Raw genomic sequence first — 20,398 nt, 5'->3', positions numbered from 1 at the left:
ACACATACTATAATATTGCTTTCCTAGTAAATGTTTCAGTTTTATTTAAATTTCCTGTCAGAATAAGTCTTCATTTGAACCCTTTCCCTGTTTAACCCCTTGAGGACGCTAGACGGTTCAGGACCGTCATCGGCATTTTTCCCTTGCCGACCGACGACGGTCCTGAACCGTCCTAAATTTAGAATGTACTTACCCGATCGCCGTCGTTCCCCCGGCGGGGATCGGCGTTGCTCCAGTTGTGGGGAGACTGCCTACAGCCCAGACAGTCTCCCCATGGCGGATTAGGACCCCTGGGGCCAGGTGATCGCCCAACAGGGCGACCACATGGTCACAATAGGTGTCCATGTGTCTGCCTGCAGGGGGACTGTCTGTGCTGACAGGCAGTCTCCCTGCTTAGTGTAAAATCATTAAAAAAAATAAAGTTAATGTTAATAAAAAAAAAATTATTATATATGTGTATATATATGATATATAGACATATATTATACCTATATAATATATGTCTATATATCATATATATAATGTCATGCTAAGTGTATTATATTAATATGTACATATATTAATATAAAAATACACTTATAATTAAATTACACACGTATATATATAAAATATATATATAATAACTATATATATTGTATATATATATATATTATTATAAAATACAAATAATAAGTAATTTAAATTAAATTAAACATGTAAAAATAATAAAAATTTAAAAAAAATTATATATCTATACGAAATGTTATTCTAACTGTATTTTGATATTAATATATATATTTATATCAAAATACACTTAGAATGAAATTGTATATATATCTATGTATATATAAATAAATAAAAAGAATACAAACTATTCATATGTCCATATACAAAATTACATAAATAATTATATAAATATACACGTAGACTTCAAATATATAAATATGCATATATATTTAAATTCTACGTGCGTATTTATGTAATATTTTTTACATAATTAAGTTATTTTATTGATTGCAATTTAAGGGACCTGCCTGCCAACCCAGGCCGAAAGTCCAGAGAATTTAATTTGCTAGCACTGTATTTTACCCTGTAACGTTCTACGACACCCTAAAACCTGTACATGGGGGGTACTGTTTTACTCGGGAGACTTTGCTCAACACAAATATTAGTGATTCAAAACAGTAAAACATATCACAGCGATGATATTGTCAGTGAAAGTGACGTTTTTTTGCATTTTTCACACACAAACAGCACGTTTACTGATGATATAATTGTTGTGATACATTTTCCAGTTTTGAAACACTAATATTTTTGTTCAGCAAAGTCTCCTGAGTATAACAGTACCCCCCATGTACAGGTTTGATAGCGTTTTTGAAAGTTACAGGGTCAAATATATGGGTCAAATATTTTTACATTGAAAATGGCCAGGTTGGTTACGTTGCCTTTGAGAGCGTATGGTCAGAGGCGGCTCTAGACTTTATGAGGCCTTAGGCGAAACGCAAACATGAGGCCCCACTTACAAAAAGTGTCACATATACACATTGACGCACTGTCTACCTGTGTATGTGCCTGAGAGTGTGTCTGACAGAGAGTATCCTTGTGTGTGCGAATGTATGTCTCTGTGAGCATGTTTGTGTTTTTGTCTGAGACCCTATGTGTATGGGGTAGCTGATGGTGAGAGGGAGCGGGGGGTGTGATGGTGAGAGGGAGCGGGGGGTGTGATGGTGAGAGGGAGTGGAGGGTGATGGTGAAAGGGAGCGGGGGGTTGATGGTGAAAGGGAGCGGGGGGTTGATGGTAATGTGAGAGGGAGCAGGGGGTGATGGTAATGTGAGAGGGAGCAGGGGGTGATAGTAATGTGAGAGTGAGAGGGGGGTAATGTGAGAGTGAGGGGGTAATGTGAGAGTGAGGGGGGTTAATGTGAGAGTGAGAGGGGGTAATGTGAGAGTGAGAGGGGGTAATGTGAGAGTGAGAGGGGGTAATGTGAGAGTGAGAGGGGGTAATGTGAGAGTGACGGGGGTAATGTGGGAGTGAGGGGGGTAATGTGAGAGTGAGGGGGGTAATGTGAGAGTGAGGGGGGTAATGTGAGAGTGAGGGGGGTAATGTGAGAGTGAGAGGGGGTAATGTGAGAGTGAGAGGGGGGTAATGTGAGAGTGAGAAGGGGGTGATGTGAGAAGGAGGGGGTGATGGTGAGTGGGGGGAAGCTGAGGGTGGTGACGGAGGGTTATGCTGAGGGTGGTGATGCTGAGGGTGGTGGGGGGTAATGCTGAGGGGGGTGATGCTGAGGGGGGTGATGCTGAGGGGGGTGATGCTGAGGGGGGTGATGCTGAGGGGGGTGAAGGGGGTGAGGCTGAAGGTGGTGGGGGAGTGATGCTGAGGGGTGGTGAAGCTGAGGGTGGGGTGAGGCTGAGGGTGGTGGGGGGTTATGGGGGATGGTGAGGCTGAGGGTGGTGGGGGGTGAGGCTGAGGGTGAAGGGGTAATGGTGAGGGTGGTGGGGGTGAGGCTGAGGGTGGTGGGGGGTGAGGCTGAGGGTGGTGGGGGGTGAAGCTGAGGGTGGTGGGGGGTGAAGCTGAGGGTGGTGGGGGGTGGTGGTGGGGGGTGATGGTGACGGTGGTGGTGGGTGTAGCTGAGGGTGGTGGGGGTGAGGCTGAGGGTGGTGGGGGTGATGGTGGTGGGGGGTGATGGTGGTGGGGGGTGATGGTGGTGGGGGGTGATGGTGGTGGGGGGTGATGGTGGTGGGGGGTGATGGTGGTGGGGGGTGATGGTGGTGGGGGGTGATGGTGGTGGGGGTGAAGCTGAGGGTGGTGGGGGGTGAGGCTGAGGGTGGTGATGGTGGGTGATGGTGGTGGGGAATGAGGCTGAGGTTGGTGGGGGGTGATGGTGACGGTGGTGGGGGGGTGAAGCTGATGGTGGTGGTGGGTGTAGCTGAGGGTGGTGGGGGTGATGGTGGGGAGGAGTGATGGTGAGGGTGGTGGGGGGTGGATGGTGGTGGGTGGTGAGGCTGAGGGTGGTGAGATGGTGGTGGGGGTGAGGCTGAGGGTGGTGGGGGTGATGGTGGTGGGGGTGAAGCTAAGGGTGGTGCGGGGTGATGGTGGTGGGGAGGGGTGAGGCTGAGGGTGGTGGGGGTGATGGTGGTGGGTGGTGAAGCTGAGGGTGGTGGGGGGTGATGGTGAGGGTGGGGGTGAGGCTGAGGGTGGTGGGGGTGATGGTGGGGGGTGAGGCTGAGGGTGGTGGGGTTGATGGTGGTGGGGGGTGAAGCTGAGGGTGGTGGGGGTGATGGTGGTGGGGGTGAGGCTGAGGGTGGTGGGGGTGATGGTGGTGGGGGTGATGGTGGTGGGGGGTGAAGCTGAGGGTGGGGTGGTGGGGGTGAGGCTGAGGGTGGTGGGGGTGATGGTGGTGGGGGGTGAAGCTGAGGGTGGTGGGGGTGATGGTGGTGGTGGGGGGTGAAGCTAAGGGTGGTGGGTGAGGCTGAGGGTGGTGGGGGGTTATGGTGGTCGGGGCTGAGCCTGAGTGTGGTGGGGGGTGATGGGGAGGGAGAGCCTACCTTTCCCTGGTGGTCCAGTGGGCTCCCTGGTGGTCCGGTGGCCACTGCTCCCGGTCTGCAGCTCCACAGAGCTGCAGACCGTGTAATCTCGCGAGATTTCAGAGCGTTGCCGTGGTAACCCGCGGCAACGCTCTGATTGGCCAATTCTCGCGAGTCACATGGTCTGCAGCTCTGCACACTGCGGAGCTGCAGACCAGTGTCTGCGGTGGCCGGCCTGGCAGCCAGGAGGGGCCTCGCACCCGGCGGCATACCGGGCAAGCCGCCGGGCCCCCTCCTGGTGTCAGGTCCTCGGTCACTGACCGAGGACCTGACACACTCTGCCAACAGGTGGTTTAGGCGGTCGCGAGGCCCCAGCCAGCGCGAGGCCTTAGGCGGCCGCCTAAACCGCCTAATTAGAGAGCCGCCTCTGCGTATGGTAGCCCAAGAATGAGAATTACCCCCCTGATGGCATACCATTTGCGAAAGAAGACAACCCAAGGTATTGCAAATGGGGTATGTCCAGTCTTTTTTAGTAGCCACTTAGTCACAAACACTGGCCAAAATTAGCGTTCAATTTAGTTTTTTACTTTTTTCACACACAAACAAATATGAACGCTAACTTTGGCCAGTGTTTGCGACTAAGTGGCTACTAAAAAATTCTGGACATACCCCATATTGAATACCCTGGGTTGTCTACTTTAAAAAAAATATGTACATGTGGGGTGTTATTTAGCAATTTATGACAGATAATAGTATTACAATGTCACTATTGATACATTTTAAAAATGTATGTTTTGAAACCGCAATATCCTACTTGTACTTATAGCCCTATAACATGCAAAAAGCATGTAAACACTGGGTATTTTTAAACTCAGGACAAAATTTTGAATCTATTTAGCAGTTTTTTTCATTCGCTTTTGTAGAGGAGTAAAAGATTTTTCACATAAAAGTCAAAAAACATGTAATTTTTTTTTAATTTTTCATCATATTTTTTCATTTTTAAAAAATGTAATTACATGAGATTATATAAATAATGGTATGTAAAGAAAGCCCATTTTGTCCTGAAAAAAACAATATATAATTTGTATGGGAACAGTAAATGAGAGAGCGGAAAATTACAGCTAAACACAAGCACCACAAAAGTGTAAAAAGATTCCTGGTCGCAAATGTACAACATCGCAAAAACAGTCCGGTCCTTAAGGGGTTAAAAACCATTCTTTGTTTTATTCTGTTTTTCTATTGTTAATACACGTCACCTTAAATTCAGTATAAAAACCCTTTTTTCACTGGGTTTTTCCTCGCGATTTGTATTGTATTAGTGGCCGCGGACTCTCTCCTCAGTAAGAGACCGCGGCCCACCTTCATCATTCACTTCCAATGCCGCGGACTCCATTTCACTCACAGCTGTTTTTCACCTTCCGGATTTGGCAAGTACTGTCTTTTTATTTTAGCACAATTACTGTGCTAGTAGTTTATTAGTCATTTATTCATTTTATTTATCTATTTATTTTCAGATCAAACAAAACTATCACAAAAACTGGTGTACCACTTATTTTTTTTTCAAAAATAAAGGAGGGCTTTTGTGGGTGACCCCCACTTATTTTCTGTATTTATTCTGAGTGTCATTGTGGGTGACCCCCACCAAAAACACATTTATTCCAACACCAATATTAAAGTGGGTGACCCCCACTTAACTTTATGATAATAATAAATTTACAGGTGAATTCCACCTTCTGATTTCATAGTGGTAACCCCACTCTCTATTTATAATATTGTGGATATACCTACTTTGTTTGACCCTTACAAGTGGTTGCTCCCACTTGCTGTTATTACTACAGTGGTTCAACCCACTTATTATAATTTAGTGGCTAACCCCACTAACTATTTGTGTTGAAGCCCTTACAAATATCTCTAATCTCATTTGGGTGACCCCTTTTCATTGCACAGTCTCTTTTCATTTAATTACTATAGTACGATCACAAATAATACCCACTATGTCTGATAACACTGAGCCTGCTATCTCAAGCACTTCGAGCATGGCTTGTTTCTACTATTGCGGAATCTATTCCCAAGGCGCTAGCAGCATTCCATGACAAAACTTCTACCCCGCCAAGTCCCTTAAATTGTCTTTCACTCACCCCACCCAGGCTACGCTAGACCCCTTAGAAGGCTCAACATCTAATACAGGCAATGTGGTAGAGGATTACTACCTCGGCTTTTCTGATGAGGAGTCCTCGGCGAATGCGCTATGGGACCCCTCATCGGAATATGTCAAGAAGACATTTGTTGCCAAGAGAGACCCAGATTCGAATAACACTTAGCCCAAGGAACCCGATTCAGACACCCTTCTGGATGCTTTGGGCATTCCCTTCTTTGACCCTAGGGTCATCAGACATCCACACTCTGCCGAATGGGCCCCGCCGGACCACATCTCTAAATTTTATAAGATGTGACTGCGCAAGCCCCTAGAAAAGGAAATCAGAGCTAAACTTAGAGCCGAATGCCCTCGGCCAACTATCCCAAATAAAGTGGCACTCACGCCAGAATTTGACCCAATGTTGGTGACATTGAGCAGGGTATTGAGCAGGGTCTCAAGGCAACTCAGGACAAGCTTCTAGATATTGCTGGTCCCATTATCCAGAGTTTTATTTTAGCTGACAAAGTAAATCTGTGCATAATGAGACATCTGTCGTTGGTGAAAGATGATCAGTGATGGAATGCCCCGTCTCCTCCCAGCCTATACTCTGGGGCGTCCCTCCCCATTGCAGTGAGGGGATGTGACTTCACCAGAAAGGAATGGAGCTGTAGAGAGAAGCTGGCCAAGGCATGAAACAGCAGATACGTTTAAGTTCCTTATTGTTATGTGTGGGTGGCATGCCAGCAAAGGTTACTCTAACAAATTTTTTTTTTTTAAATATATCATTTTTGTTTAAAGTAATCCTTTAACGTTGCATATGTGCTTTTATTACAACCATCAAAAAGTCCCAGTCCCATTAATATATACATTTTTACGACAGCAGGGAAGAAGCAAAAACAGTATATTGCAGTGATGGCTCTTCTGTCAAGGAACATGCAAAAAGTTTTAATTTACCGGAGGGTAGACTTTGGGGAGAGCAAGGGATCAGACGCAGGCTTCATCCATTGTCCATTCTGATAAATGTTTTCATCACTGGGATCTGCAAGGCAAACAGTAAATGATTAAAGAAAATCGTCCCCAGCCTCCAGTTTGTTTACAAATGACTCCTGACATATTGTAATGTGGAAACCACAAATATGCGTTGATACATATATATGTGTCTGTCCATGTATTGCTGTCCAGTATGAACATAAAAAGTGTGTAATACAGTGTACAATAAATGTACAGAGCAAGCCAACAGTTGTCATGCGATATTGTAGGTGAAAAAATGCTTTAGGCCACATGCTCGTAGTGTGCACACATATCAATATCTAAAATAATTAAAAAGACATTTATTTTAAAAGTAGTGGTTCTAGATTTGTAAGGGGCATTAGGAAAAATCTTTAACTTTACAATATTTACACAACTGAATACTTTTTAAAATCAAAGCAGCGGTGTCATTACATTTTAATTTCAGAATACGTCATAATGATCAAATACTAAAACGGAGTGGGTTTTAATTTCACAGAAACAAATCAATCAAAAGAGAACAATAAAAATATAGCAACTACTCTGTCTAAGGAGCAAGCCTGAGGTTGACAAAGAGCAGATCTTTTGCTGTGAAGTTTTGTGCGTTCAAACAGACATCACTAGCAACAGCTGTGAGAAACTGGCGTCTAACACATCATGACATTTCAGCTACAAAAGGAGCCTGCACCCTCAACATCTTTCATAGACCACCACGATGGCTCTCATGAGGTAGAGCTTCTGGTAAGTGAACTACCTTTAACTTCACACCCAGCCAGGCCACTGCACACCCATGTAAACACCAGTAAGGGTGACAAGTCACTTTTGAACATTATTCTAGTATTTTCTTTTTTATACAATAAGATTGTTACTTATGCATGTGAGCTTTGTTTTTACTTATCTATTTCATAGAACATATCTCACTTCTATTACACATGGGAAAGCTGATCAATCAATATATTTGTACTGCTTCCCTGTTTGTGTAAATCAAATTCTACTAAGCAAATATATTATCAATGTGCAATCTAGCCTTTGAGTTGCCAATTTGTGTGTTTAAAGGAACTCTCCACCAAAAAGGCTATCTCAGGGGTAACCAAACTTTTTAGGTTCAAGGCGCCCTTAATATTTCAATATTTTTCCAATGCACCCCAAGTCAAAACAATTTTGTATTTATGTACAGCACAGCGGCATATACTGGGTCCCTGTTCGGCAGAAATGCTTGCTGTTCAAGCGCAGATCCAGAACCTAATCTTGGGAGGGCACTGGTAGACTATTTAAAGAAACAATATAGACATAATAACCACTACTGCACTTTGTAGTGGTTATGTTGCCAGATGTGCCCTCCCAGAGTAAGTAGTCAAACTGTTTAAGAGCAGTTTGACAACTTACCTGGGATCTGCCGGGATAGGGGCTGTAGTGTGCGTGAGGGGTGCAATATGTGTGTGTGGGGTGTATTGTGTTTGTGAAGGATGTAGTGTGTGTGAGGGGTGTAGTGTGTGTGTATGTGTGTGGCAGTTTTCAAAAGGAATAAACGCAGGCAACACTCCAATAGTAAGGATGGTATATTTGATAGGTGAACCACCCCATAGAAAGTGCGATGTTTCGGCTCAGCGGAGCCTTAAACATGCACATGGATAACAAAGTGCAAATGTGCATATATATACCCCCCCAACCAATGAATTCATCAATAAGATTAAAAAAAAAAAAAAAAAAACATATCGAAATGACATACAGAATATCATTATTAAAACGTGACATGGAGTTTTTTCAAAGTATGAAGCAGTATAGCTAAATATATGGCATGATACAGCAATTCCCTCCAATAACGAGACAAGGCTACGTTTTGAAGGGTCAAGAAGAACTGAGGACTGGAACACCCAGCCTGCTTTTTATTACAAAAAGGTACACACAGGACACTCCCAGGGGGAGGTTGAAATTAACCAATCACCTACATGGTACCACCCCCACGTCTCCTCCCCTCAGATAAACATATAACATAATTATAGCATACAGTAAATATACAGTTTTCACACATACACTGTAACTTTAAAACTATACATTCAATCTCCATAAAATTACATATAGCACACTTCAAACATAAACACTTCCAAAAATCAGCCAAATCCCTCCAGCGGATCAAAAGTTAGCTGGAGGTCCCTTTATGACCGACCGCAAGCACAATTTCCTGCCCAAAACAGTTCCATAGATTTGGGCTGTGCGGCCGGTCAATTTCATGCCGAAAAAACGACTAAGTCCCATTTCGAACGGGACTTAGTCTCTGGAGCTGAAAAACGAAGTGTAGGAGAAGGTAAGGGTCAGCGGTGTTCGGTAAAATGTGTAGCCGATTTCAGTTCCATGAATTTGGCTACACATACCGCTGACCTCGTTCGAATGAACAAAGATGGCCACCGCCACGTGTTCGTTTGTCGAATGGCGGCCACTTCGAATACTTCGGCTGCATCCGAAGTGCCCATTTAAAGCTGCAGCACTGTTCCAAATTATTTAAAGGGACAGTCTTATAAAATCCAATCTGCTAAAAGAGTCTTTAACAGGTAATACCTTCCAGGGGCCATAGTCTTAAAGGGTATTGTTACCCAAAGTCTCAATATGGCCCCAGACAGTTCTTAAAGGGCCAGCAGCAGCCCAATATAGGTTAATAAGTTTTCAGGGGCACAATCTTCCAGGGGCCATAGTCATGAGGAAGGAGGCTGGCAAATAGGCTTATCCACAATCCAGGGAAGCAGGGCAATTTTCCATTTAAAGGGCCAGTTACAAATAGCGATTTGTAACACATGGAATTTGACAAGACATAAGATGGTATATTTTAATGTTAAAGGCACAAATAAGGGTTATATTCCAGCAAATTAACTTAAATAATTAGGGCCATCTTGATCAATATATTTCAGATGGTGGAAGCATGTATCTATAACAAATGTTCAAATCTAGGGAAATCACAGCATTTATTCTGATACAGTGTCAACAAGACATTCTCTTAAATATATATATATATATATATATAAAAACACACACAAAATAAATCTATTTATCATCTCAAAATGGGTCATATGCAATTATGTTATATAAGCAGATAGAAACTGTATTATCTGAGGAGTCAAGTTCTCCTCATGTGAGACCGCCATGAATCTGCTGGACACAAAATTGGGATCAGACTTCTAAGTCAAACATGCTAACGTGTAAACAGGAAAAGTAATCTAATTCCAGATGTAGTGTATATAAAAGAAATTACAGAAAAAAGGTAAGAGAAAATTCTCTATTGAGTCCCTTAGACCATAGAATGTCTAACGTGTGAATCCAAAAGGCCTCCCTCTTTTTGAGTAAGCTTTGTCGATTTCCTCCTCTCCTAAGTGGTAGTTTATGGTCTATTATTTGAAAACGTAATTGAGATAGGTTATGATTACATTCTAAAAAATTAGCAGGAATAGGTATATCTTTTTGTTTGGTTCTGATTGTGGCTGGGGAAGCTCTTCTTGCGGCCGCTGGCTGGGGAAGCTCTTCTTGTGGCCGCTGGGGGAGCAGGCTGTTCTGTCTCTGCTCCCCCTCCCTCGCGCACTAGAAAGAGACCGGAGCCGGAATATGACGTCATTAAGCTGCATGCGAGGGAGGGGGAGCAGAGACAGAACAGCCTGCTCCCCCAGCGGCCACAAGAAGAGCTTCCCCAGCCAGCGGCCGCAAGAAGAGCTTCCCCAGCCAGCGGCCGCAAGAAGAGCTTCCCCAGCCAGCGGCCGCAAGAAGAGCTTCCCCAGCCAGCGGCCGCAAGAAGAGCTTCCCCAGCCAGCGGCCGCAAGAAGAGCTGGCAAGAAGAGGGGGCTATATGGACACATGGGGAATGGGCTATAGGAACACATGGAGGGCTGGGGGGGATAGGGACACATGGGGGTTGGGGGGCTATAGGGACACATGGGGGCTGGGGGGCTATAGGGACCCATTGGGGCTATAATGGTGGGGCTGAGAACTTCTCAGCCCCCATGTGTACCATTATAGCCCCCATGTGTTCCTATAGCCCCCTCCCCATTCCCCATGTGTCCTTAGAGCCCCCTCCCCAGCTCCCATGTGTCCCTATAGCCTACCTAGCCCCATGTGTCCCTATAGCCCTCCCAGCCCCATGTGTCCCTATCCCCCCTCCAGCCCTTCATGTGTCCCTATAGCCCCCCAGCCCTCCATGGGTTCCTATAGCACCCTCCCCATTCCCCATGTGTCCCCATCGCCCCATGTGTCCTTATAGCCCTGTGTGTGTGTGTGTGTGTGTGTGTGTGTGTGCGCGCACGCGCGCCTGCTAGTGAGTGGGCTTGCTTGTGTGTGTGTGTGTGTGTGTGCCTTCTACTGAGTGAGCTTGTGTTTTTATGTCAATGACCTTATGTATGTCAGTGAGATTGTTTGTCTGTGAGGCTGTGTATCAATCAACTTGTGTCAGTGAGATTGTCTGTGTCTGCATGTGAGTATGCTTACTGTATAATTAAATTTTTTACTCTGAAAGGACCAATATTTTATATTGGAAAAAGATATATATATATATATAATATCAATCATCTAGGGTGGCAAGACATAGCCTTACATATTACATGCGACAATATATGGCGCAATGACTTATGGGGCTGGCATAGATTTTTTTTTTCCCAGGGCTGCTTTGGAATCCCCAGTCCGGCCCTGAATTTAGCAAACATTTTCAGATCCCCATTCAACAGGGAGACTGGTCTATAACATGGGCATCGCGAGGGATCTTTGCACTGTCTGAAAATGACAGCAATATAGCCCATATAGTCCTGGCCCCTTGATAAGTTAAGTAAGGGTATGTGGATCTAGGGAGCTGCCTTCTTGAATGACATTAAGCATACATTGCAAATGTGGGGCCAAGATGTTGAAACAGGTTTTGAAATATTTAGTTCTTTCTGTGTTAGGTGTTCTTTTAACCCCTTAAGGACCAAACTTCTGGAATAAAATGGAATCATGACGTGTCACACACGTCATGTGTCCTTAAGGGGTTAAACAGTGTACAATGGCCATATCAATAATTATTGTTTTCAGAGACATAGGCGTTGATTTGGGAGGAAGTGGTGGAGTCTGGGTGTTGGGTATGAGGTGACTTCAGATAATATAAAAAAACATTATATTGTAAAAAGGACTCTGCAGTTTGGGTAGAAGTTGAGTGGGTTTTGCCTTTATGGTGAATTTTGTTAAAGGGACACTATAGTCACCTGAACAACTACAGCTTAATGTAGTTGTTCTGGTGAGTATAATCATTCCCTTCAGGCATTTTCATGCAAACACTGCCTTTTCAGATAAAAGGCAGTGTTTACATTGCCCCCTAGGGACCACTCCTCCCATGGCCACTGGAGGTGCTTCCCGGGGCAGTGCTGCACAGTAGCATTGATTACATTTTTTTTTTTTAGAGTGGGCGGGCCGCTGCGAGTGGCTTGGGGGCGCAAGATTTCAGTGATCGGCAGGAGGGAAGCGCTCCCTCCTGCCAGGACACCTTCTGGACCCCCAGCGCGGCAGAGTTCTAATCCGAAGCGGCGAGGTAGCTCTAACCTCTCTGCTCTGCTACCTCGCGCGGTTTGCTGATGCCGCGGGAGCAGGAATATGATGTCATATTCCGGCTCCTGGCATCAGTAGACAGCCTGTGAGGGAGTGGAGAGGTTAGAGCTCCCTCGTCGCCTTGGATTAGAACTCTGCCACCCGCTGAAGTGAAGCCCCACTGGACCCCAGGGACAGATCCACTCCAGCTCTCCAGGTAGGGAGGCTGGGTGGACATTTAATATTAATAATTTGTGTGTCTGTCAGTGTATGTGTGTGTGTCTGTAAGTATGTGTGTGTGTGTCTGTAAGTATATGTGTGAGTGTGTGTGTCTAAGTATATGTGTGAGTGTGTGTCTGTAAGTATATGTGTGAGTGTGTGTCTGTCAGCAGAGTACTTGTAGAATAGAATAAATAAGGAGCAGAGTATTTGTAGAATAGGAGAAAGAAAGAGCAGAGTACTTGTAAAAAGGAGAAAGAAGGAGCAGAGTACTTGTAAAAAAGGAGAAAAAAGGAAAAGGAGAGAATTGTTGTTGGCTAATAAAAGTAAGGGGGGTACCTAGCTCAGCCTTTCTACTGGGCATTGCTATAAGGAAGGTTAAAAAAATAGAAAAACGGGGAGGAAAAAAGAGAGGACCTGATGCACAGATGACAAATCATATTATGAGCAAACAGAGAAATTGTCTGACTATCACCGAAAGAGTTGGAGACCTTTGTTTGTTCCTTATGAAAATCGAACCAGATATCAAATATTTAGTCTCGCAGCATCAACCTCAAGGATCTCATTAATCACTAGTAAAGGTAATTTCAATTTACTTTGTTTTCTCATTAAACTTCATAAAGTTAAAAACATTATAAAAATGCATAAAGTATCTAAAAAATATTCTGCACTTGTGTGAAAACTGGTGGGCGATAAGGACATTTTTCCATCAAGAAAGATGCATTAGTAGGCGGTAGGTAGAAAAAGGTTGACTACCACTGCTTTAAAGTATGTTTTTCGCCTGCACGCATTGCCATAATGCTCGGGCTAAAAGTTTCCCACTTTTATTGCCACTCTCACAGAACAGCTTCTTGGCTAATTTGAATTAGGTTTTAACATGGAAAGAGAGGTGCTTCCTAGGTATAAAACCTAATAGGGAGCCCCAGAGAAAAAGGGTTATTGGGGTAGAGAAAAGGGCATAACCCTGCATACAGCACAAATAGGAAAAAGAAATGAAGGATATGACCACCCTGTTAGAAACAGGCTAATCACCTTCAGGCCACCCCAAAATGGCATCTCACACAAAATAATAAACAACTTTATTGGAAAAATAAGGGTAAAAACTCAAGCGGCAAAAAAATGCCTAAAATAAAATGAGTAGCAGGGCTAGGTTTCTGATAAGTGGCTACAGCTATACATCCTAATATCAATCTCAAGTGTTTGTAACAAACTGTAACAATAATGAAAGTATGGATGCAATTAGCAATGTAGCTTAAATGTAGCAGGCACCAAGCCCCACAGGATTAATACTTAAAATGCAGAAATCGAAAGGATAGAGGAGGGCATAACATAAGATTGAAAATAAAGTGGAGATAACCAAGTAAACCTGATAGAGGTAATATATACAGGTAGTATCAAACCACAGTTAAACCAAAAAATGTAGCCCAGCCTCCCTTTAATAGATTTCCAGAGTCTCAAACGGCTCCTAAATAGAAAAGTATAGTATCCTGCTAGTAGGTTAGGTCAGTTCAAAGTATAAATCACCATGGCAACCCATGGGTAGCCCAACGCGCGTTTCGGCGGTCCAAACCGCCTTTCTCAAGGGCACAAAGTAATTAGGAGTAGAGTGAAAAAAAAAACATGCCTCCCACACCAAAATACATAAATATATGGACATTTCAGGCACTAAAAGCAACTTGTTAGTGTCTGTGCAAATAAAGGTTTTGCATCTTTCCGCACTATAAACTTAGCCCCTATTCTAACATACATCTTGCGTTAGACCTTTTGTACCAGCTTAGTAACTGACAGCACCGGACACGGAGCAGAGTTGCAGGGAGACCAGAAGCATCAGCTGATAGCACCCAATCAATGAGTGTGATTATGTATTTACTGTGCTTAGCTGCTGAAAGACATGGGCTTCTGGAAGAGAAGACTGGATACTGTTTGGTAGCCCAGCTCAACCAGGTAAACTGTCAAACCATTCTAAATGGCTTCACAGGATGCTGCAGTGGTTATGGTGCTTGGAGTGTTCCTTTAAATGGGAACTGTGACTGCTCTTGAAATTGCAGCATTGGCTAAAACAATGAAAATCCCCTACACTTGTTTTAACTCTTTTCTTGGGATACTCCACTTCCTTTGTCAAGATAACAGAGTGTGAAACAGAGTGTGAAGCTTGTCTTAAGGGACACTAAAGGGCAGTTCCCAAATAATTTTTCCAGTGGAATCCTTTGACATAGTGTACCAACATCGTGGAACCCCCCAAAAAAATTTAGCGCGGTAGCACAAAGAGCGTAATGTTTTATATATTTGGCAAATTTCTACGGACTGTAAACAGATTGTAGTACTTAGGAGCAGGTGTGCTTCGGTGTGTTCGGTGTATATCACGGTACTTTATAAAAAATGTGTGTTTTTCTGCCTGTGGATAATTAAGGTAATGCATTAACTACCTTAATTATATCACAGGCAGAGGGGAGGGATTGTTAACTGTATGTGGGAGTGTCAGACGTTTTTACGCTGTTTTTATTGGTTTGTGTCCCAGTCACACTTTAGGTCCAGTGGGCATTCCTCTGGCATGAACATTTGTATAAAAAGCCAACCTGTACCATTAAACCCTCTGTCTTACTTCACCCTCAATACGGAGTTCTGTCTCTTATTGGGGGAAACTGCTAGAATCACCATGGAGATTGCTATACTCTGTATACTCCCCTGGGCTCTAATCACTAGCTCTTCTAAGAGCTGTTCCTGTTACGCTCTCCTGGAGCACGGTCCTGGATGTCAGAGGTGGTTCCAGTGTGGAAAGAAGGCAGCGAGATTCCAGCTACGTTACGGCGGTTGTGGTGTCCGGTGTGGTACCTATAGTCCGTTGACGGAGGTACCCAGCCGGGATGCCAGGGGATCCGTTACGCACACACACACTCAGGTTAACACACAGATCATAATATTTACATTTGCAGTCACCCTCCGTTAAGTTACCTTTTATCTGCAGGAGGGTGACTTGCTTGGAGTGCTGCTGGGTGTTGGGGTGTTAGATGCTGGTGTGCTGCTGCAGGGTGTTGGTTATTGAAGTGTTGGATGCTGGACTACTGCTGCTGGGTGTTGAAGTGCTGAATGTTGGGTGTTAGAGTGCTGGGTATTAGACTGGATGCTAAAGTGCTGAGTAGTGCTGCTGCTGGGTATTGGAGTGCTGGATGCTAAAGTGCTGAGTGCTGCTGCTGGGTATTGGAGTGCTGGATTCTGGAGTACTGCTCTCTCCCTTCCCCTGCCTTCTCTCTGTCCCGTTCGGCGTGCTCCAAGTCTGGGAAGAAGTGACACGCTGTCAGCTTCTCCCAGCACCCAATAATACAGGGTCCATTAACTTAGGGCTGGTCCATTAACTTAGGGCCACCCGATCGGTATCGCTGGAATACAGGGGCCCGGTCACTGTCTTAAATGGCCGTGGCATCTGACCGGGCCCCTGTATTCCAGCGATACCGATCGGGTGGCCCTAAGTTAATGGACCAGTGGATCGGCAAATCGGCGCGGAACCCCAAGGCCAGGAACACAAATGTTTACTCCTGACCCAATATTGTAAAAACAAACAACAACAAAAAAGACAAATAAACATTTAGATGGCTGCCCACACCTCAAAAGTCATCTAACAGACCATAAGTCCCTCCAGTGGCTGATAGACAGCCATTAGCGGTGGTTTTAACCCTCAGAGGTAATTATTGAGCAGAAGTGGTCTGGGTGCCTATAGTGTCTCTTTAAGCTCCACCCTTTGTCAATATTGTTAGGTGTAGGAAAATACACGGACTACTTTGTCATATGTTTTAAAGAAAATATGATCAGAAATGTACAAAATAAGAACAGATTCCGAAAGAGGAAGAGAAGAAAAAACAGTAGGAGAAAGGTACATTTGAAGTGACAGAGACAGTTTGAGGTCTTATATTAACGTTAACTAGTTTATACTTTAATATTGAAAAAGTACTCACATTAAAATTGGTTAACTTTCTTGCTCTGTCTATTGCAAAGGTTGAGAATGACTCACAAATTAAAGCTACAATGCCATTTCCACATCACAGCCTAAAATTAGTACAAAATAAAAACCACCACTGAGCAGAGTTGTCCCCATGCAGAAGCTTTTGTGTCCTACCAAAAGAAGTACTTCACCTTAAAAAGTGTACCCTAGTTAAAAAAACAAAACAAAATATTGGAAGTGCTATTATAAGATGGCATATGATAGATGTAGTACGCACTACACTAACACGTTTCCTGTCACTTCTATCTACAACACATCATATTCTTTGCAGGAAGTGTCAGCAGTTTCTAATGAGAAGACACAAACAAATATGTTTTATTTAAAAAGGTACAGGGAAAACAAAAAAGTCTACTTATGGTAATGTATAAACATGTATATACACACAAAATACATTTCCAAACTGAGATACAAAGCCCTCCCCATACCATCTTAACACTTGCAGTTAAAAAGTGAAACCTCTTTTTTTAACTTTAAAAAAATATATCATTTGCATTTAAAAAAAAATCTTTCTCAATATTTAAAATCTGTTGAGGTCAGGGCAAGAGAGTTGTTAAAAACCAGGTCAGGGATCTTCATCAGCAGCAAAATGGGACATTGAAAGTAAAGTATGTCAGTTATTGCAGTCATTTTGTAGGTTTTGAATCCGGACAGATCTAATGAATTTCAGCCACTCTGCGGTTTCTGAAGAGCTGCAAGTTAGCAGGAAATCTGATTCAATACTATGACTTGATTATGAACTAAAAGCAACCCTACAATATGCTCATCCTTGCATATACGTAGCCTTGGTAGAAAGGTGCAAACATTTATCTTTATACTGCAGATGCCCCTCTCGAACAATCTCCACATGTTCCGTCATAATTATTATTATTGGTATTTATACACCGCCAACTAGGGATCGACCGATATTGATTTTTTTTTTTTTTTTTTTAGAGCCCATACCGATACTCTGTACTTTCAGGCTGATAGCCGATAACTTACCGATATTCTGTACATTTACCATTTTGAAAAAATAAACTATTTCTAAAGGTAAATGTACAAAATATACATGCCATGTGTAGTGAATAAAATGAGTTTAGACACTTTAGTGTTTAGAATGCAGTGTTTGTTTGTGTAGTGTGCATAAAGTGAATGCAGTGTGTTTGTGTAGTGTGTATATACTAAATGCAAAGTGTGTGTGTTTGTGTAGTGTGTGCATATAACAGACATTACACAAACACACATACTGCATTATATAAACACACTACACAAACACACTGCATTATATACAGTGTGTTTGTGTAGTGTATTTATATATTGCAGTGTGTGTGTGTCTCTGTAGGTATGTAATTTTGGGGAATGGGCTTTTTTTTTTTTTTTATTTAATTTTTAAATATTTAATTATTTTTATTTATTTTTTTCCCCCCTCCCTGCCTGTTGTATGGCATTCCCTGGTGGTCCAGTGGCATGGACTGTGCAGTGGGGGCCCGCAGCAAGCGCTTACTTACCTTCCCAGCAGCTCCCTTCCGCACCCTGCGTAAATCTCGCGGCGAGCGTGCCGCGCGGAGCGTTGCCATGGTAATCCGTGGCAACGCTCTGACGGCCGCGGGACTCGCAAGCTTTACACAGGGAGCTGCTGGGAAGGTAAGTAAGCGCTTGCTGCGAGTCCCCCCAGTCCTGCTATGCATTATCGGCAATATCGGTATCTGTATTGGCCGATACAATATTAACGACAATACCGAATATCAGCCAGACCAATAATCGGTCGATCCCTAGTGCCAACTAATTCTGCAGCGCTTTACAATATAGAATGAGCTCTTTCCAATAGGTAAGCCATACTAAAAAGTATGTCTGAACAGTCTGAACATCATAACCATTACTACTACATGCTGTTTGTTATGGTGCAGGAGTGCCATGGTGCCCCCTTACCCGTAATGTTAGTAAGCAAACCATATGCTAATGGTTTTAATATTAACTCTGCCAGACACAGGTCACTTCCTTACCAGAGAGCCAGAATCTCCTTCATGAAACTTCTGCAGGTAAATACTCGGTCAGTGAGCTAGACCTTACAAATATTGACTACAGTTCTCTTTAACAACAGATAACTGTTCAACACAGCGTAAATATGTTACAAAATATGAGAAGTTCCACAAAAATCTTAGAAAGAGAGAAATACATTTTAAGTTAAAGTGATCAAGATTGCACAAATATTTATAACTCTAACACATGTTTGGCTAAAAGGTGGACTAAAAGTGCTTGTAGAACAACTTATCCAATTATGCTCTGGGAGCCATTAGGCTGGCAACGACCATTTGTGATTCTACAATACGTTTACAGGCCTCCCAACTGTCCAGATTTCAGCGGGACAGTCCCAATTTTCAGATAGATACTGTCCCACCGTTCCAACCTAGTTCCTTGGTGTCCCCAACAAGCACAGCGACAGAGCATCACTAGGCATTATTGCGATATATTCAGGGCACTAGGGTCCTGCAGAGAGCCCTAAAACAGTGCTCCTACAGAGTTTGCCCTCAGTGTCGGTGGTTTTAGATGAACCAGCCACCTTTTGGGGGAGTCCACTGGTGCAATCACTTCAGTGACCAGTCCCCCCCCTTACTAATATCCAGCTTTTTGGGAGGTAAACTTCCATCTTAAATACGATAAAATTACGGTTTCTCCATAATCTCAGTAAGAGAGTATGCCTTCTCTTAAGTATTAGCCAACTATAATGTACTTTGCTGGGATTGTGGGGATAAACACAAGATAATTCACTGAAGTGAGAATTGCAAGGAATTCAAGGCAAATTTCATATATATGGCCAAAATAGCCAAACTGATCACAGAACTGGAGATTTTTTTCCTGAACTCATTTTTGCCAAAATTTTGAAATTCACTTTGTATTCCTGCCTGGCAAGATAGCCAGTATAATTAGTATATTAGGCATATATTAGTATCCAACATTACTTGGTATTACGCTTTACCAAGACAATGTGGTTAACGACTGCTTTGAGTATCTGGTCTAGACATTACACAACATACCGGTATATGTAGGAGAGAAAATAATTTGCAACTTGGTTCACAGATCATTTCCTTTGTGACTGGTTTCTCTTTTACAAATAGTAAAAATGGAAAAAAATACATTTCACAAGTAAAACAAACAGCCTACAAAGTGTACATTTTCCTTTGGGTTAATTAAAAGGGAACTGTCGCTCCTCTGGAAAGTACATTTAATAAAACATTGAAAAAATCACCCATAACTTGCGTTAACATTATTGCTCCATTTTCTTTTAACTATACATTAAACATTAAACATTTAGCAAAGGACATCATAATTCCTAGATTTTACTAGTAACATGACGTAAAGTCATGATTTTATTAAAGACACGGAGGCGAGTATTATGCATATCTCTTTCTTTATTTCCTCAGCAGCAAAGATAGAGGAATATAAATATTATCAAAAATGAAAGAAAAAACTGTACAGGCATAACGAGTAGCCAATCACATAACAGAGGAAGTAGCTATATAAGTCCTGTGTCTCCCACAATCCCCCTCTTTCTTGCGCAACCGAAGACCAGGTAAGATAAACGATGTCCCACTTGATCCAAACAGGAAACGGGAAACAAAACGAGAACTTCAAGCTAAAAAAGATAGAAAAATATGGTAATTTCCAAACTCAAACTGTAGACTTACCAAACATAAACGTGAGGGATCTACCTGAAACATGATTCTGAAATAGAATATATACATGATTAGAAATCAATATAAAACTGTCAAATCATCTAAGCATGATAAAAACTACATAGTACAAAAACATGAACTCAATACAGACCCAATTGCCCACGTACTTGTATTGCATCGAAGCATCTCCAATCCCAAATCCACACCGGGAGGGTGGGAGGGAATAATACTCGCCTCCGTGTCTTTAATAAAATCATGACTTTACGTCATGTTACTAGTAAAATCTAGGAATTTTATTAAAGACACGGAGGCTCCTATTATGCAAGTTTAAAGCTGTGCTATCACCTGAGATGC

General features: G+C 43.0%; 1 protein-coding gene across 4 annotated transcripts in view; it reads right to left on the bottom strand.

Moving 5' to 3' along the window:
• Positions 1-20,398, bottom strand: part of INPP5B (inositol polyphosphate-5-phosphatase B) — a 152,090-nt gene that overhangs the window by 62,223 nt on the left and 69,469 nt on the right. For all 4 annotated transcript variants that reach the window (XM_063454994.1, XM_063455003.1, XM_063455013.1 and 1 more), the window contains one exon: positions 6,596-6,680. In XM_063454994.1, coding sequence (XP_063311064.1) covers positions 6,596-6,680 — 85 coding nt within the window. The remainder of the gene's footprint in view (positions 1-6,595; positions 6,681-20,398) is intronic.

Source organism: Pelobates fuscus, chromosome 1, assembly GCF_036172605.1.
Source record: "Pelobates fuscus isolate aPelFus1 chromosome 1, aPelFus1.pri, whole genome shotgun sequence".
Taxonomy (NCBI): Eukaryota; Metazoa; Chordata; class Amphibia; order Anura; family Pelobatidae; genus Pelobates; species Pelobates fuscus.
This window is presented reverse-complemented; position numbering and strand designations above follow the sequence as displayed.